This window comes from Sesamum indicum, linkage group LG3 (genome assembly GCF_000512975.1).
Source record: "Sesamum indicum cultivar Zhongzhi No. 13 linkage group LG3, S_indicum_v1.0, whole genome shotgun sequence".
Lineage (NCBI taxonomy): Eukaryota > Viridiplantae > Streptophyta > Magnoliopsida > Lamiales > Pedaliaceae > Sesamum > Sesamum indicum.
This window is the reverse complement of record NC_026147.1, coordinates 11,568,549-11,588,970: the sequence shown is the minus strand read 5'-3', so window position 1 is coordinate 11,588,970 and position 20,422 is coordinate 11,568,549. Positions and strand designations below refer to the sequence as shown.

At 34.6% G+C, this 20,422-nt stretch overlaps 1 protein-coding gene across 2 annotated transcripts; it reads right to left on the bottom strand.

The window, feature by feature from the left end:
• On the bottom strand, nucleotides 1,460–14,039 carry LOC105158056 (kelch domain-containing protein 4). 2 transcript variants are annotated; one of them, XM_011074678.2, is made up of 21 exons: nucleotides 13,730–14,039; nucleotides 13,195–13,281; nucleotides 13,041–13,109; nucleotides 10,703–10,835; nucleotides 10,579–10,625; nucleotides 10,424–10,510; nucleotides 8,977–9,038; nucleotides 7,244–7,286; nucleotides 7,064–7,144; nucleotides 6,728–6,847; nucleotides 5,432–5,537; nucleotides 4,731–4,794; nucleotides 4,094–4,136; nucleotides 3,624–3,866; nucleotides 3,382–3,543; nucleotides 3,134–3,283; nucleotides 2,886–3,038; nucleotides 2,605–2,691; nucleotides 2,005–2,073; nucleotides 1,794–1,927; nucleotides 1,460–1,699 (listed from the first exon to the last, which is right to left on the bottom strand). In XM_011074678.2, the coding sequence occupies exons 1-20, from the start codon at nucleotides 13,859–13,861 to the stop codon at nucleotides 1,820–1,822; spliced, it is 2,046 nt and encodes a 681-aa protein (XP_011072980.1). In that variant the 5' UTR covers nucleotides 13,862–14,039; the 3' UTR covers nucleotides 1,460–1,699; nucleotides 1,794–1,819. The 2 variants fall into 2 exon arrangements, with proteins under 2 accessions (XP_011072980.1, XP_011072979.1); XM_011074677.2 differs by having other exon boundaries at nucleotides 1,460–1,927.

Genomic DNA, 20,422 nt, shown 5'->3' with positions numbered 1-20,422 from the left:
AGGTTAATAAATTTAGAATTTTTCTTTGTTGAAATAATAATTACAATTGAAAAAATAACAAAACAAATCTTTAGACTGAGGCGTAGATATCGCTCTCGTTAAGGAGATTCAAGCCCACTACAGTAAAATTTTTACTTGTCCGGTAGTATCACTCTTGATTTGTCCCATCCAGGATACAATAGCACGACAATGTAGTATGACTCTAACTTACTCTGGACAAGTAATAGGGTCTAAAACCCCATAAAAAAGAACACCTTCCAATAACTAATATAACTCTCTTTTGTAGAATAATTACATATAGTGTATGCGCATATATCACAAAACAAGTAGACTGATGCCCCTTTATAGGTATAGAAATCACCCACCATTTTTAATATAAAATAGTGGACTAAATAGAAAATAAAAAATAAATCTTCAGGCTGAGGTGCTAACATCTCGCTCTCTTTAAGGAGATTCAAGTCCTCTACAGCAAAATTCTCATCTCTTGACTTGACTCCTCTAAGATACAATAACCCAACAACATCGTAAGACTCTAACTCACTGTGGATAAATAGTAGAGTCCAAAACTCCACAAAGAAAAACACCTTCCAACAACTAAATATAACTCTATTTTATTTAATAATTACATGTAGTATATGTGTATGTGTACATAAAATAACAACCACCGAATGATCTGAATTGATCGTAAAATTCACCGTTTCATTTCACACCGTACATCTCCTATTCATATAAACAATTACGTAAAAATATATTAAATAACCTCACTAATACTTTATATTTAATAGAGTAAATGTATAAATATTATTTAATAATGTATCAATTGTCATTCATTTACTCTTACATTTTACAACAAAAATATTTTTTTCAAGGCTAAAATTGGAGATTAGTATATTACATGTAGGCGTTATCTGTGTAGTTGCATCCTTCTGTGCGCTGTTCAACAAATTCCGTTTAAAAGTTCAACAAATATATATACGATGTTCCAATTAAGAAGTTTCATATCACCAGCTAAATTTTAAACAAGCTAAATAACCATCACCTTCCCTAAAATTTAATATAATTATAAACACCTCCTTATTATTTGAAAAATTACCAATATTCTCCTGATTTGAACGATCGTTTAACAAATTAGGAAACTTAAAAAGAAAACAATGAAAAGGCTCGGCTGTTTCGTACTCGTCGCCTTGTAGCTGCCTCTACCGCAGCCACCATTTATTTGAACTGAGAGAAGCCCAACCTCTGAATAAAACTGGGCTTCTGAGCTTGCAATTCAATTATACAAAGTGTTGATTTCAAATTGTGAGATCATATTTTTTTGATCATAGATTTCAAGAAATCCTTTCTATCATGTCTTTTCGTGAAGAAAATATTACAAACCATCACTCTTTTCATACAAAAAGCTACTACAAGACATTCTAATCCAAATTATTATCACATTTTTTCTTGCAAAAAACGCCTATCCCAAAAATTACCAACCAAGACCACTTTCATTACATAACGTCTTTTCGTACAAACATCTTCCACACATCCAAACACAATACAAGAACAAATTCGCACCTAAAATTATTCAAAATTGAAAATCGAGAATGAAAACAAAACCAAACAAGAACTCAGTTTTCTCAAGGGCTGTCACTGCCAATGAACTTTCTCAACTTCAAATAATCGTCAACATACCTAACCCCGAACATAGACAAGCATACTAAAAAAACCATAGTCAAAATCTTCGGTAAGCATAGAGACGCATAAACCCAGAAAAAAAATCAAGACGAAAAAGCACAATACTCGATCCCCACCTTGGTTGTGAGGCAAACAATTCACATCATTTGGCTGCTGAGACTTTGCCCTTCTTGTTGCCCTTCTTTCTGGAGCTGCTAGTCTCCGCTGCTTCCTCCTCTTCTGCCTTTTGTTCCGCCTCTAAGATAGCCAACTACATTATACCCGCATGGGAAGCATATGTTAATACTTTAGATTGCGAATTTAATGCACGAAAGCAGAAAACGTTACCTCATCGAGTATTGGCTTGAGTTCCTTGTACCTAGCTTTGGCAAGATCAAATCCATCTTTCCGGAGTTCCTGTAGTGCCAAGAGAAAAATATAGATGAAATAGCTATTGACCCAAAATCCAGCTCTTTTTTAAAGAGAGGAACAAGCTCTTGTTCAAAGGGTCCGTCATGAAGTTGGCTGTAGAAAGAATGGCCCTCAACATACGGGAAAACAGAAGTATGAGGCATCTAAAATTTTGTTCTAAACCATGATTCTTCATGCAACTTTGAAGTATCGCACTTGGTGAGGCAATTTGGTAGTACAAGGGACATTTCTTTAATCATTTTCATTTTCCAAATACTTTGGGCCTTTCTGGTCATGATTTCCCCAATCAATTTAAGTAGTAGTTACAAATCCTGTCTGTGGTTGGAGTTGTTTATTACAGAAAACCTAATGTTTCTAAGTCATTCTCATGAGGTCATGGTAGAAGTATACCACACAGACATAGGTACCGGTAGTTTCAAAAGGGGAAGGTGTGAATTATAACTATACTAACACTAAAAGGAGGTAGTTTTAATCAACCCTGAAACAGAAAATGTAGATTCAAACAGGGAAACAGACCTTTCCAGTGTGTTGTGTATGTTCATATGCAGCCATTTGCCAGTACATATTTGTACGCTTGTAGAAGTCCTTCAGAGATTCTCCAGGCTGTGCAAAAAAGAGGAACAAAAAAAAAAAAGAAAATCAGCAATCAATGATGACAAAAAACGTCAAAGCCGTGAAAAATAAAAACCCATTAAAGACAAGTTCGAAGAAGATATGGAACAAAAGTTGTTCAGGCATGAAGGTGAGCAAGATCCAATCATGCCAGCTATAATCACTTTTGATCTAGCAAAAAATACCATCGGCGTTCTCTGCGAATCAGAAAGACCCAAGCTGGCCCTAATCTGCTCAATCCTGACTCGTTTCTCTTTCCTCCGAAGGCTTTTTCCTTCTCCCTTTATTATAGCAACAGCATCCCCCATTTTAAGCGATGTAGCAGCACCATTGGTAGCCTAAACAGACAAACAACAACGTTTAGTCCCTACAAGCCAAAAGAAAAACAGAACAATGTATAATTATGTTTTTACATTCCATTGATGAGAAATACCTCCGTGTCGTCATCTTCATCACCCGACTCTTCACTGTCATCTCCACTGCCAGACTCTTCATGTTCACTATCATCTTCGTCTTCATCTTCATCTTCATCTTCATCTTCATCTTCGTTATCCGAGGCTTCAATCCATTCTGATTCAGATGCCTGTATTACGTAACCATAAAACTCAGTTGAAAGTGGGCAAACAGAAAAATGGGAGTTGAAATTGGCATATAGTTTGAACTGCATTTTCAAATACAAACCGGAATGATGCACTTCCACTCATCCAGTTTGCTAAGATTAAGTGCATACAGATCATCAAGTGTAATTTCTCGATCTTTAACTTCCATCATGCCCCCATAAATATATAACGTATCTTTTCCAACAACCATACAAGAATTGATTCGACCACAAGGTTTCACTATCTGCAAATTAGACTGAAGTCAATTAACAGAATCCACGAAACCAAGCAATAACCGAAAAATTATGATAACATAAAACAAACCTCTGGTATAACAGAGTTCTGCACGGAGAATCTCTTGTTAGGTCCAGAAGCTTTCTCACTATGACTAACCACTAAATTTCTATCCAAATTAACAGATACATTCTTTATGTCACTCTCCATGCCAGCATCATCACTATCAGAATTTTCATCCTCATCAGATGATACAATATCTTGCCTTTCTGCCACCCTCGTCTTGCTCTCGAGATCCGTATCATTGAGCATCTCAGCAGAATCTTTTTTTAACTAAAACGTCATTTAAACACAAAAGCATGTGAGTGTCAGTCATATACATATTTTGGGTTTGGGACAAGGAAAAGCAGAAAAAGTTTATAAATATCTACATAAAAATATTCATGAAATAAAAGAACTAGATCTTGAAGCGTGGTAGCAGATACTTATGATGCAGGTGCATTATTTCAGGTCATCAAGTTGGAGAGCTGATTGGCAGGAATAATGCTGACAAGAATTACCTTATCTTTTGTTGCCTTCTCCTTTCGCAGCTCCAATGGATACCTTTTTCAAACATAAGATGAATCTTCATTGATTTAGCATAATAACTACTTAGATAAGAAAAGGGATAAAGAAGGAGGAGGCAAATAAAGGACAGGTCAGGAAACTTCCAAACTATGATTAAGGCCAACTTTAAGCACATAGTCATAACAGAATGCAAAAAACTTCGACTAATTAATAAGATAGACTCCTGTCCAATTCACATCACTTAGATGTAAGTTTCGAATACTTGGTTTATATGTTTTCTAGAGTAAGTCTTGCAACGAAAGTTCACCTTTTGATGTTGTTAAACCAAAAGGCACACAAGGTTCATTCCCAAGTTTTAATCTGCGAACGTCCTAACCCTTGCCACACTCTCCCCCCACCCCCCAAAAGAGAGAACACATGTAGAACAACTAAAACACAACTCACTGTCACTTAGATACATTCTTTTCGTTTCCTTTAGGTTCTGTCTGATATTTACTTATGGAGCAGTTTAAACACACACATGCACATATACATATATATTAAGCACAGATAAGAAGCGTGTCTAAAAGAGAATTTTCAGCCATCATTTAATTAAAGCAGCAGTACAGCAGGTAGAAAGGAGGAAATTACCAGCGATGATTGTCTAATTGGAAGCCATAAATTTCATTCAAGAATAAGCTCATCATCAAGTCACCTGCACAGAAACTCTGGTCAGAAGTTTGGACACAGAGAGAATACTTTCAGTTGAGTAAAAGAACATTAGGAAGTCCGAGCTCTTTTGACTGCCACAAGAAGGGAAAGGAAAAGAAAGAGAGGGAGAGAAAAGAAGAGTCAATAAAGAGAAATATTAAAAGAAGAGCTCCACCTCAAGCCCAGCCAATTGAGAACATTACAACACTTCATTAGAAAGTCACATTAGTTTGCAATCAATCATGCAAAACTAGTTCCTTTTAACATGGGTCACGTATTTCCAGTAAGAAGGGTGTTTCAAATCCATATTCATATTACGTCCAATGACACAATATTGGTCTGCAAGAGAAAACCATTATAAGTAGCTGACCATTTTTTCATACTTGTTATTCAAATACAAATGTGCAGTTTTCATCACTTCTCCAGTCTGTCATAACAGTAGCAAATTTCATTACTGAATGAATGTCACTACTAAAAAACATGGGTGGTTTTCATTTTAGTATCCATCGAGGACCTAGATCATAAGAACTCGTCCAACAGAGTTCAAAATGAGACTAAATTATCCATTTTCAGCTAAAGGGAAAGGGACCTGAATCTGTTAGAATATACAGAAGAGCAAGAATAGCTCATAAAAGAGTGACCTTCCATTTCCATATCCACCACTCCCCCAAAGAGCAAGGCCCTCTTCTTATGGACGCACATAGAGAAACCAGCACGAGGTCCAGGTGGCAGCCCACTTTTCTTCACCTTTTACATGGAAGGAAAAATAAATGTTAACTGCCTGAGATACAGAAAAGATCCTTGCATAATCAAGATCCTCAAGGCAAAAAAATGGTCCCACTTGTTAATAAGCAAATCTAAGAAAACATTATCCTTCCACCTTTCAAGAACGCATATTATGAGGTTTAACTTCTGTATAAATCTGAACATAAATTGACTAGAACAGGGAATGATAAGGGAAAATCAATATATTATCAGCAATAGCTTATTTCTAGGGGCTTTCAACTTAAACAGAAATTGATCCTTTTCATTCGTAAAACGTGCCAGAGAGGATCCTTTTCAACATAATTCACTTTGATCCAAGCCAACCTATGTTTCGTGCAGGAACAGAAGATATATAAAGTAGGTGCAAGAAACCAGGCTACTGTACAAGATTAAAAACAAAAACAAACTTGTTAGTAAGTGAATTCTGGAAAATGGTGATTATGCATCACAGGACTTTGTCATCTGCAATTGAATCTGAACAGCGACATAATCAAAAAGAGAATTAACTAAGAAAGATAACTTTAGTAGAACCTAGACCACATTTGAGATCAACCGAATCAAGACCAACCTCATTCAACCAACATAACCACCTCACCTACCCATGGAGGAAGAAAGACTCATCCTCAAGTTGTTCATCTTCTAAACACAAACAAAATTTTCTAATTAATCTCATCAACAAGTTGTTAATCCTCAAAAATCGACAAAAATTTTCTATTAATCTCTTCATCAGCATGGTTGATGTTCCAGCGAAGCTTTCACATACCAAGAGGAAAGCACAAATTCATTCATAATAGTTTGGCTCGTCCGTGAATTCACTAATGAATGGTTGCATAAAAATGTACTTGAGAGTTAAAAAAGAACAACCAAAAGTGGAAAAGAAACCTAAACTGAATAAGAATAGTTATGAGCAGGTCCCGTAATAACTTGTAACGTAACAATTGAAACTGAATCTAACCAAACTACTATAGCATGCAAGGTTGCTCGAGTAAAAACTCTCTTCACCCAATTTATTTTTCCCGGGCCAAGATGTGTTAGAGAATACTAAACAGTACAAGTACCCAAAAAACCCAATCCACTACAACCATGCAACGAGTCAATAAAGAAATGCTTCTAATTATGCGTGTTTATATTATTTTTCCATGCAGAACGAACAATAAGGAAACAATAAGTACCTTATTCCACTCCCAAGTTCTAGGATCAAGGCACCACATGTCTGAGTGAACAATTCCTCTCTCAGAAACTTTTTTGTCTGAAGATGAAATCTCCTTTGAATAACCTCCATATAAATAAATCTGAAATGAAGTTCTAATGAATGAGAAAATTATTGACCATTTAGAGTGCGAAAGCAAAAATTCAGCTTTATTGAGCTTCACAAGAAACAACTATGTTTTGTAGTTTTACAATTCCATCATAATTCTGACTGGTGCTAATGACTTTTTATATGTCAACAGAAAGAAGTTCCCTGTCCTATTATTTGATAATGTAAAGCCCGCAGTTGATGCACTCACGTCATCTTGGTAAACACAAAATTGGAAACCACTTCGAGGACTTGGCCACAAGCATCCAGGTCTAGGTTTTATCTCTTGCCACTACAATGAAACAAATTGTTGTGTTAACAATCTGAAATTGAAAAAGACACCACTGAGCATTTGCTATGAAGGCAAACCTACACTCTTCACCATACATACCTTAAACTGATCCAGGTCGAATACATGCAAGTCATTGAAATACCTGCATCAGTAAGCATTTCGGTGATATAACAGCAATCATACAAAAATAAGTATATGTGGGAAGAATTTGCATCACATCCCTCAATCTCTTTCTAAGTAAGCATTTGAACTTGATAGTATTGTTACCGATTCTTTCAAGTATTACCAGGCTCCCTAAATATACTTAGGAGCCCTCAAACATATCCAAATTTCTATAAGGCTCGAGAGGTTTAGGAAGATAAATGCTGCCATCTATTCATGAAAGGATCACCTGTCAAGCTCTTAAACTAAGATCTAACTCAGTCATCTCATTCTGCCACCTTTCTTGCATTGAATTAAACATGGCACCACTTTTCCTTTAATTAAATGACCCACGGTAGGCACTAGAATAATTGAATATTCTATCATTTGTCAATTACAGCCCCCTATTCCACGGCTATCATCAATATCACTTATTAATCTTCTTGATATGTGTCAACATCACATAATTACCTTTACTAGTCTCACTCAAATCTCAATGATCTTAATCTTAGTTAACTTTGACTAATGAAGCTTAAGAATTAATTGCCCTTAGCAGGTAATCAATCATAACTTAAGCATTAAATATACACCAAGAATGTGTTATCCCACTTCTGGGCCCAAGTACTTCCCAGCCTACTGATTTCCTAGTCTAAGCATTATCTTCTCTACTATGACAGCTTAAATTCTTAGTAAGTAAAGTTCTTGCAACTGCTGCACAAGAGCTAGAAGTAGATATCATTTAGGACCCGTTTCTTCGGCAAGGAATGACATACTCCTTGGTGATCTAATTATAGAGTATCATATTGTTTCTTTTGGTAACATTACTTCAAGTTTGGAAAAGCAAACATATATGTCTAAAAATTGTGAATATCGCATCAAAAATTCGGGAAAGTAATCCCTAATATTTTGGTGATATTCCTATTCCTTTTCCTTGGGAATCGGCTAATATAGACATTTCATGGTCTTTCCTTATAATTCTTATTTCTTTATTCACAATTTGTGTTTCTATTCCACGTTAATCTTTCATCTATTCAACTTTATATGATGACAATATGGGTATGTAGGTACGTTAGGTACAAGATAAACATATATTTATATATTTCAATGCAAATATATATTCATTATATTTTATTTGATAACATTATATAAATTAATATGATCGTAAATGCATATATATACATAAAATATCATGTATTCATGTGTATATATACATAGCTATATATATGTCGAGAACATTTTTGTCAACTTATCTAAACATAACATTCCTTATATACCAAGCATTTGTAAGGACTTCCTTTTGTTTTCCTATTTAAATTCCACATGCGAGCCAAACACTTGAGATAGAGATAAGATACCTAACAATAATGTTACCAAATAAAAGAATATCATATCCTGTAATTAGATTCCCAAAAAGAATAGCATTCCCTATCAAAGAAACGTGTCCGTAGTGTATTTTTCTGTTAGAGCCCCTTTCTCACAAACTTGTGGCCTTAAATTTTTTGCTCCTCTTTTTAAAGGCACTACTACAAACCCTTTGACCTAGGAATTAAAGTATCAATAGGCATTGTGAACCTATTGCTTTAATATATTTGAACAAGACAAGTCAATGAATCCTTGAATTTGTACCCTGTCATATTGTAATGCTGAAGAAAGGTTAAATATAAGGATCAGGCAAAGAACCAGAACCCCACCTCACTTCTCTAAGAGTGTCATAGAAGCCTCCAAAAATTATGATTTTGTGCTTGTACAAGACCTGCAAAACAATGGAAGTTGAAGCACATAAATTTGTGTATGACCAGAGGAAGCACAATCACGCAAATTCAGACACTCATAAACATACTGTCTAAAACTAAATGCACATGCACACATATAGAGGCAAAAAGAAAAATGCGACTCGAATTAACAATGCGTCTATTACAGCCACATGCACCAGAAAGGGAAAAATGAAAGGAGGTTCAGGAAAATACTATGAAAAGAAACAAACGAGGAGAAGAGGATTAAAGCCATGTGAAATTGGTACAGCAAATATTAATCTAAATTCTCACACAAAAGGAGTTGATATCTAGGAGTTAAGCATAATTTTCCACAGTTTCATGCCAGTAAGAGTCAACCAAGCAAGTGAGCTGGATACATTTTTTTTAGATTATTTCTTTCCCATAATGCTTTGCGTTCCCTGAATAATGCCTACTCATCCAAGAAAACAATATCACAACAGTTGAATCACCACTGTTGTTTTCCTGAACTGAAGAAGTAAAAACAAACTCAAAACCATTACCTCCAAAAAGAAAGTTTCAGTAAGGTCTCCACTTCTGCCACATATAGATGGATCATTAAGGAAACACTATTTACAAAAGACGAAACTATACAATCAAGTTATAAATGGTAAAAGAACCATGATCGGGAATCAACAGAGAGTATCCATTTGTAAAATGACCTGCATATCATGAAACTGCTGGGGCTGGAAATCTATTGCCGTACCCCAGGAGAATAGTACTTGCCTAAATTGGCAAAGGCTAAATACGCACACAATCTTTGTCTGATATGGTGGTGTTTGGGTCTTGGTTTTACGCAAATGATGATATGATACTATTGCATATCTTTGAGTCAGTCAATCAGACGTAGGTGTTAGGCTTCACTAATAGAGATAAGCAACCAATATCACAAGCTAAAAGCTCCCTGATGGTCACTCAAAGATCTTTTCAATCCAAAACATCCAATTACATAACACCAGAACCAGCATGGATCTTGCCACATTAGAATCATGTAAACTAGAAACTCAGTCATTATGGATGGGCTCATTCCAATCATCAAATTCTTCTAATGCTCTAGCAAGCATTTGATATCTAGCACTTCTAGCTTGGCTAATGAAGTAATAGGATTCTCTATGTTATCAATGTGATTGCAATTTGAAAATATTCACCACATTGTACTCGGAGGGATTTAGACCTAAGATTCTCCAGGAATATAATGAGTAAGTTTAACCTCTCACCAGAAGTAAACCAGCCGTGCAATCAAGGCCAGCTCATATGCACAAGACAGCATTAACAACACAGGTTCTCAGGTAATAATCATACAATGGAATTATTTTTTTCATGATAAGTCTTTCTAAATGAAATTCATTTCAGAAAGCTGACTTACCATTCGATGACCTGATCGTGGACTAGGACAACCTTTATAATTCAGTTGCTCCCACTGGTTTGTTTTCAAATCCAGCATCCAGAAGTCCTACAAACACATTTCAAATTAATATTTCAACTTTGCATAGCCTTCCCTCATCCTCTGACGATCTATACCTTGTAGTGGTGAAAACGCTCTTGATTGGGAGATGTGAATTCACCCCCTGATTACATGCAAACAAAGAGAATCATGTCTTATATCATGTATATAACCTAAGTATGGTTGCAGTCTAGGTTCTACCATAAATATAGAGATAATTCTTCCATGCAACCGCCTGATGGGCACTTCGGGGAGGCGGGCTGTTGGGGCTTGAAATCAATTTCCATTCTTGCTTTTCCACTTCATACCGATATAAATCACCATATACAAATGTCTGCATTGAATAATTCATCTCAAACTCGTCAGTTTCAAAATAGAGTGTGATACTATTTTCCTCATTTCATTTCCTTCACATAGTCATATGTTAGTTGGTACTCCTCAAAAAAATTTCAGGTACTTTAAACTCACATGATCTTAATTTCAAACCAACATTTATACATAAAAAACTTGTAGGACCTTAGAAATAATCTTTCAAAATCAAACAAAGTCACCTATTTCATTGTTACCATTGGAAGAAGGATAAAAGAAAAAGGTGCATAAAAATATTTGCATACAGGTCCCATAAGGTTTTGCCTCTTGGTGAGGACGGTCCGCTAAGCTTTAATTTTGCATGGAACCCCTTTTATTATGATAGGTAGCTCAACTGCTAAATGGAAAGGACAAATTCTACCTCTATTAATAACTAAAAAGGAAAAGAATGAATTAACACCTAATGTGGCATCCAACATTGTGATGTCATCATTGGTTGAATTATCTTAATAAACTATTAACTTGAATATTTTTCAGTATCATTACAGTTTTGGACTTTTAGTTTGATTTTGAGAGGATTATGTTGAAAAATTAGTAAATTTTATCATTCAAACATGAAAAGTACCATATTAATCCATATTCTATTTATGAAATCAAGTCAGTCCCCTTTCATTAATTTATCTTTTCAAGAGAAAAAAGAAAGGAAAAAAAAATGGTTCAGATGATCTTCACAATCAAGGAAAACATACTAATTTTTATCATCAAACAGAAATAGCTCTCAAATTATGAGTAATCTTTTTCAAATTTTTCCCATATAAATTAATGAATGAACTCACTTGATTTTAGAAATAGAACATGAGTTGGTAGGCTAGCCATTGTGGCACCCTGTCCTACTTGCATATAATAAATAATCTTCCATGCTTTAAAATATATTATAAATAAAAAATAAAATATATAACCAACAAATCACATTTCAAAAAAAAAAAAGAAAAGAAAAGATAATCAATTTAAGGGTATTCTCAACACATCCAAAAATTTGGTGTAGTGATGTAACAAAGACAGAAAAGTGCATTTCCCTCTTATATTAGTATAGATGGTGGAATTTACTAACTTCACAATTTATCAAATCAAAACCAAACAAAGAATCAGTACTAAAAAATATTTAGTTATTAGTTTATTGAGATAATTCACCCAGTAATGACGTGGGACTGTTGGTTGCTGCATCAAATATCATATATTCATTTCGTTTCCTTCCAATTTTTATATGATAAATATTCAATAAAAGTACAAATTTTATCTTTCATTTAACAGCTGACCTAATAGTCAATCAAGGGTCTCCATAGGGGTGTGCGAAAAACGGTTAAACCGGCCGACCGAACCGAACTGAATTTTCGGTACGGACCGAAAACCGAACCGAAAAATTCAGTTCAGTTTTCGGGTTTTTTTTTTTTAAATTTGGTTTTTCGGTTCCGTTTTGTTGGTCATCGTTCAGTGACTCAACTAAACCGAAAAATCGAATTTTTTTATATTATATTATTATATATTATTATTAATATTATATTATTACAATATAAATTATAAAATAAAGATAGAGAAAGAAAAGAAGAATCATGAGAACAGAACACAGAAAAGAAAAAAGAGAAAAGAAAACGGCCAATGCGACAACAGATTCTTCACCACTCTCTCCACTCTCCGGCCGGCGGCAGCAGCTCTCTCCAACAGTCTTCTCCAAGGTAATTTTGCTCTCTTACATTGGAGGATGAAGTTCAAAAAATTTGACGTACAAGCTTTGCTTTGAAAGTGTTTGATCATTGATGAAATGCCTAATAGAAAATTTTTGTTCTTTTTTTTGTTTGATTCATTGATTGCGTGCTTGACCTTGCAAAACCAAGTGAAATTGCTGCTATAATCTGTTTGTAAGCTTGTAGCTTCAAGATTAACCGAAAAACCGAACCGGCTTCGGTTTTAACCGAACCTTTACGGTTCGGTTTTCAGTTCTTAAAACCGCCGAGTTCGGTTCGGTTTGGAACCAAAATGCACACCCCTATGTCTCCATGCAAAGAATTTAAAACCTCAAGAGATGAGTATGGAAATAATCCAAAGTTCAGAACTCACTTATCTCACTCATCTAAACAGTATTTTATCTTATCCACCAAGCATAAGGATCTGAGTTTTGTTACTAATTACACATTTTAAAGAAACAACAAAAATTCAAAAGAAAGACACTAACCTTGTTCCCATTGTAAAACTCACCTCCATAGAGAATTAGTTCCGTCTCTTTCAACGGATTAATTGTTAGCTACAGACAAACCAAAGAAAAAAGAGTCAACAGAACCCAATTATCTTTCTAACAAAATAAAACACTAGTAAAATATAGTAGCTACCGAACAATTCGATCTAGGAGATGGGGAAGGGACATTATCTTCGATGTGAACTTCCTTCTTTTTAGCTTCCTCTTTCTGTATACTCGACTGCATAAAACAACAGGGTAATGCAAAAACTCATTACAGAAGAGTAAAGTTTATAAATTGCAGCAGGCAGGGAGGCCCATATCAACTCATTTCCTAAATATGAGAAGGAAACAGCAATCAGTTCAAAAACATATTTTTTCCATCAGTGCATAAAAATCCCATTTCCACACGCTTCTAAATAATTTTTTATAGCATTATTTTGGATACCCGACTGCATGCAACAATGAGAAACGCGAAGCTTATTTCACAACAAAGAATATAGAAAGAACTTTACAAAATTAGCAGAATAATATCAATCTTTGAGTTATTGACATTTAGAGCGAAACAGTAACCAATTCAAGACTCGTTTTTTCACCACTACATAGGAATCCCATTGCAACTTTATTAGGCCCTGTTTCTGTTCTAGTGGATTATTTTGAATTTGCAAAAGGAGTTCTTATAAGAATACCAGAATAGCATCGATATCGTCTTCGGGGGAGAGTTTCTTGGACTCTCTGCGAGCCCTTTTTTGCTCAGCTTTTGCAGTTTTCTTTTCCGTTTTCTCTTTTCCTTTGCCGGGCTTCTTTGTTTTCTTTCCCATCTTTTCTTTGTTCTCTGCTTTTCCACCGCTGCCGCTACCGCTGTTTGCTGTTTCTTAGTTCCCGACTCTTTGTTGGCGACTGAAGCTCTACTGTAATTGAGAAGTGGAAACCTCTTCTTTACTCCGCGGAACGGTGCCGTACCGGCTGTGTTGTTTCATGGGTTTTTTGTGTGTTTTGTTTCATGAGTTATTAAATTTTTATTTTAAATACATAATTGATAATTGAATTTAAGTATAATTTACAAGAAATAATATTGGTGGCCCAAAGTCCACTTAATTCTTTAGCCCACCTAGAGGCCCACTACTTCAACCCGCCCGACTGGCCCATTAGCCGCCCCAAGTCACCTAATCCCAATCTTCTCATTTCTCTCAAGAATCGACTGCAATCCTCCCTTTCCCTCTTTTGTGATTTTCTTGCCTTTTCTCCTCACCGAGAATAATGATGAGTTTTCTTGGTCAATGTAAATGGTTTTTGGAAAGCCATTATCACCTTCCTTATACACTTCACCCCTACTCCTTTAAAAGGGAGATTCCTCTTCTCGGTTTAAAAATGAAGCTTAAAATCCCTTTTCTCGTCTCTCTCGAACAAAATCTGTGTGATCATATACACCTTTGTGGGTTTTTGTGACAAAGTCATCTTGAAAGTTCAGAGAGATTAGAACTTTGTGGCGTCGGGTTGAAGGTGGAGCAACCGTGGGAAAAGTGTTCTTTGTGAACGGCCATTTTTGTGTTCGGGTTGTGGGATCTGGCGAAAACTGAGCCTACTTCTACAGATTTGTGATTCTTAAGATTTGTTCTCATTATTTTCTTATTATCATTAATTTTGAGTAATATTGGTTTGTATTAAGGAGTTTCGTACTCCAATCATTTGTAATAATCGATTAGGATCGTGAGATTGCCACTCTACAGTTACTAGTTTGATGTGGCACATTCGATATATGTGCACAAAAAAATTACAATAATTAAATATCATTTAATAAAAAAAATTATTGTAGAAAAAATAATAATATCAAAATGATTATGATAAAAATAAATAAATTTGAAAGAAAATATATACATAGTGGGATATGTGGAAGTTGATGAGAAGAAAAAGAAAAAAGAAAAAAAAATATACTAAAAATAAAAGAGACACCAAAGAGGTGTTCTTTCTTAATATATAGTATAGATAATTAATTAAAATGTATATTTATATATATATTTGAACTTAAAGAAATATTTTAGTATATTAATCTTCGTATTGTGATTTTAATTTAAATTTTTAATGTAAATAATAAATTTTTAATATTTTTATACTCTTTTGGTATTTTGATATTTAAACAAATATATTGAAGAATAAAATTAATTTTTTTTAGGAGGGAGAAAAACGTTTAAAAAACTCAAAGCAAGTTTAAAGTAAGTCAATTTGACTAAATCCTTATATAGACATAATAATGGACATTTAATAAAAAAAGGTCAAAAAGGGGTCCAAGCATTCAAAAAATTCAGGCCGAAAAGCACTTTGTTACATCAACTCTACCTTCTGTTAGTTTCAAATTCAGGCCAAAAGACGTATGACTTGGTTTAGCTTGACTTCATAGTGGGCATGGTCGAAATTTTTTGGCTTTCATACCAAAGTTCATCAACTGGATAACATAATGCATTAGGTCGGCATCTTATTTGATCTGTATCAATAGAGAAGCTCACAGTTTCTTACAAGCAACTCGGGAGTTGAGACAGGGGGATCCTCTTTGCCCCTATTAAATCATGTTGGTTATGGAAGGAATGCACGTCTTAATCAGATGGAGCATAGTGCAAGAGGGAGTGTTGCAGTATCTTCATGCTTAGTTTTGCCCACAACATTCTTTTATTTTGTAAAGCTGAGACCCAATCTATTAGTCTTCAGCACCAAGAGCTATAGGATTTTGCTCAATCCCAGGCTTATAGACAAACCCTTCAAAGTAGTTGCGCATCTGACTGAAAAGGTCCAATTCTTAATGGGTTTCCAGCTTCAATCTTTGCCGGTAAAGTACCATAGACGCAGACCCGACTAACTATAGCACAATGTCGCCCCACTTTTAGAAAGATAGCTTCAAGCATGGAACCCACACATGTTGTTGTTTGCAGGGCGATTGCAACTTCTTAAATTAGTTATGGCCGCCTTGTCTACATATTGAGCATCTACATTCCTCCTCCCAGAGGGTATTATTTATCAGATTGAAAATAAATGTGGGAAGTTTCTTTGGAAATGAGGTAGTGATAAGGGGTGTTAATCCGCCTATGGTATCGGTTAGTCTTGGTAGCAGGTTGCTTTTGCCAATGAACCGTGTGCTAATGTGAAGACACCAATGGAATCTTGTTACTAATAAACACTCCTTTGTTTGGGTGCAATGGATGGTTGAATATAGGCTACAGAACTAGAGTATTTAGAGAATTAGAAGATCAAGGGTTCATGGTACTGGAAGAAGATGATTAAGCTTAGAGAGGCCTTTCTACAAGGCATGTAATATAGAGTGGGAAATGGGAGTAAATTTTGGCTATGGCTTGATTCTTGGCACCCTAAGGGGGTGTTGCTCGACCATGGACCAAGGGGGCCACATATTTTGGGTCTCCCAATAGATTCCAAGCTAGAGGTTGTGCTCAACCACGCTGGATGGATTTTTCCTAAAGCAAATAATGCTGAAGTTAATGTGATCTCAGCTTCCTGAGGTGTTTTGGGCTCCAATTTGGTCCGTTGGAAGGAAAAAACTTTTGGGGAGTTTGAATCACAATCAGCTTTGTCGTTGTTCACAACTAGCGGGCCGATGGCCTTCTGGACGTCATTTTTACTTGACCCTTTGAAAATTCACAAAGACTCATTTATTCTTTGGCTTGCACTATAGCATGGATTGTCTACAATGGACAAAATATGGATAGCCCAACAAAGCAATTCTTGCATCTTATGCTTGACGGGATAAGTGGAAACCCATAATCATCTCTTTTTTGCATGCACTTCCTCACTACAATGGTTGGTTGTTTGCAAACAGCAAGTTTAAATGCAACGGCCCTATACTTGGGAAATACAATAGGGGTCGAGGTAGCGGTGAGGCAAATATCTTGTTGCGGCAGAATTCAGAAATACAATAGGCGATGAGGCGGTGACGAGGCAAGCTCCTGTTGCGACAGTGTACAAACATCTGCTAGCAAGCTAGGTTTATCACGTGTGGTAAGAACACAATAATAGAAGATTTAACGGAAATCGAAGAGAGGTTTCTGTGGTGGCAACACTTGTTTTAGATCAAATGAGAAATTGGATTATAGGGGCATACTTTGTTTAGAATATGGAGGATTTCATGGGATATCACATAAATAGTACTCCAAATCAAATACTATATAATGGATTATTAAATTAATTATCATTCCATTTTCCATCTCGTTCAATTTTATCATGCCATATCTTATCAAACAAACCAAACGAGACCTTAAAGCATTAATATAACTACACTATTAGATTGTGTTTACTTCGAGAAATTGGGTCGGTATTCAATATCTAACCCAATCTATTATTTATTTATAATTGGACAAAGCCAAATTTTGTGTTAGAATAATTTCAATCTCGTCTAATAGGTGGACAATTAAACCCACCCAAACCCAACTTGAGTTTATAGAATTGAATTGACTATTCTAACCTTAGAAACAAGAGAAAAGTCCAAAATATCAACAATTCACCACTATGTTTGGTTTCATTTTTAACTTGTTTTGATGTGTTCTGTGGAGATAGAGAGAGAAAAATAAAGATAAATAAGTATATATCAGAGATAATGTGTATCTTTGAATTTGATTTTGGAGATAATATAAAATAAGTATGGTATGTTTGATGTTGTTTAGTGGGAGATAAAAACTACTGTTCATTGTCAAATCATGTCTCTTTTATATATATTTGTATATATATGTATGAGTATGTATATAATTTTTTTAGTTGTAGGGCCTATAATAAGTGTAGACTTATTTTGACAAAAAACAAATAAGGCACTGATTCAAAACATTAAAACACTAACAAAACTTTCAAAACAAATCAAAGCAAACATTGTCCATGTTTTAGCCCATCTCAGAGATGGGCCAAAAATGAAACCAAATACTATGCACATGTTTTGCGTTCTCCAAAATGTCTCCACCTACACATTCCAGCCTAAAAGAAAAAAAAAATTGACTTTCAATTTTTCTCTTTTTTTTTTTCCTCCTCCATTACTATATTTTCGATCTTCAACTACATCTCCACGGTGATGCCAACCTCACAAAGTAGGCCTGTCAATAGGTAAGGTCTTACCCTATTCAAATCTAGATCCAAACAAATTAATTTAGATTTAGACCCTACCCATTCCATTGAATCCCATTTAAGACCCGTGGATCTCTTGATAAGACGCATACCCGATTTTCTTTCTTTTCTTTTTTTTTTTCTTTGGCAAATTGTACTAATTAAATTAAATTTTTTTATTTTTTATTTTTACCCATAATTTATCAATAAATTTAGAATTATCGAGACAAATTTCCAAATAGCTCTTTTTTTATAAGACTTTATAAATAATATACCATTTATTATACCATTTACAAAATAATTTTATGAAAACATTACACATTAAATAATTTATCATGTCTTAAGTTTTTTTAGATTTGTACACTTGAAATTAGATCTGATTGATAAATAATAATCCAAATGAATAGCGAAGAAAAATAACTATATTTTTTGTGTCCAAATTGGATACATAGACCCATGGGTATTGACGGGTAAGAGCTAACCCAAATTCAATCTATATTTTTTTAATGAGTCCGGGTCTAATAATATTTATTAGATTTGAGTTTGAGTCTAATAATATTCATTAGATTTTGATTTAGATCTTAGAATTTATTTATGAGTTAGGGTAGAATCTTACTCTACCCATTAACACCCCTACCACAAAGCACCAATAAAGACCTCTTGAAAAAGTCATGGTCTAGAAGAGAGCGCTGCTATCGACTCCAAGTTCGCCAAGTCCGCCCTGCGGCTCAAGGCGTCTGCTGACTGCTTCCTAAGCTCCACAAGCTTAGGTTGCGACATTCTGTACGATGCCCTAGCGGGCGGTCTCGTGCTAGGCACCCACTCAATCTCGTGATCCACTGCCCTCTTCGGTGGTAGCTTCCGAGGCAGCTCGTCTGGCATCACGTCTTCAGATTCCCCCAACAGTTTCTTACTACCGCCCGGGGTGGGCCTTGACACCTCTTCCATCTCTTCAAAACAAAGGGTACCCAAGTAGGAGATCTCATCCTGCTTGCGCCCCTTCTCAAACTGCATGGCCGACAAGTTCTTCTCTCCTGTACGTCCGGCCAAGGTAGGGATGACACACGACTTCGCTCCCAACATCATCAGCGAATCGGCTCCCAAAAAAGTCATGGTCTCCAAAAGTTATAACAACCCATCATTTTAGTGTTTTCAACTTTTATAGTATGTTGTTTTTTTTTTTTTCTCTCTCTTCAAATTTCCCAGTTCATCTCCTTTCACCTTTTCATTAATTTTCAATTTTCATATCTCCTTTTCTTAATAATTCCTCATAACCTTTTTTAAATTTTTTAATATTTTATATTTATTCAATTAATATATACTTTTTAAAGCAATAATTAATTTTTAAAATATAAATTTAATTTTTCATACACATTTAAGGTGCCGCATATACTAATCTATACGTTTATATAATTGAAGAGCACCCTTTTGGTATCTTCAATTATTTGGTCTGTCAATTTATTTTAATTATTTCATTAACCTTCATTTTTCTCTCTCTTTCCTCTCTCATCAACTCCCCATTTCTCTATTCTCAACTTCTACATCCTTCTTTTAGAAAAAAAGAATCCACATTTCATTTTCTTTTCTAATTTTTTTCTAATAAATTTTCATGACTTTCTTATATTTTTTAGTATTTTTATTTAATTAATTAATATATTATTTTTTAAAATTATAACATTTTTGTAAAACCTATATCTCTTTTTTCCTTTCTAATTTTTTTCTAATAAATTTTCATGACTTTCTTATATTTTTTAGTATTTTTATTTAATTAATTAATATATATTTATCAAAATTATAACATTTTTGTAAAATCTATATTTTATTAGGCACACATATATGAGTGTGCGCCATATATACTAGTTAATTAATAAAGGCAATCACCAATAGAAGGTGGACAGCAAATTTTTTGGGCTTGATGTGGTCGAAGTTTTTACTAAGGGATAAAAATTGAGATACAGCACAAATACCCACCAGGTGAAGTGCGATTTTTGAAAGAGCAAGAAAAGTAGTCAAATCAATAAATAGTGCTTACCTTAAAAAATTAATATTTTTGGTATCTATAGTAGTGTTGAAAATTACATGGTGTGGTGGATTGCATTTGTTTAATGTATACCTCATATATGTTAAATTATTTTTTTTACCCTTACAAATTAATATTTTTTACCAATGTACATGAGGACTATTCAAGTTGCATTTTCAAAACTCAATCAACAACATCGTCTTCCTCAAACTTTGCTCATTATCAAATCTTAGTAAGAGGGATTACGGATTTATGATGTCAAATTTTCGTA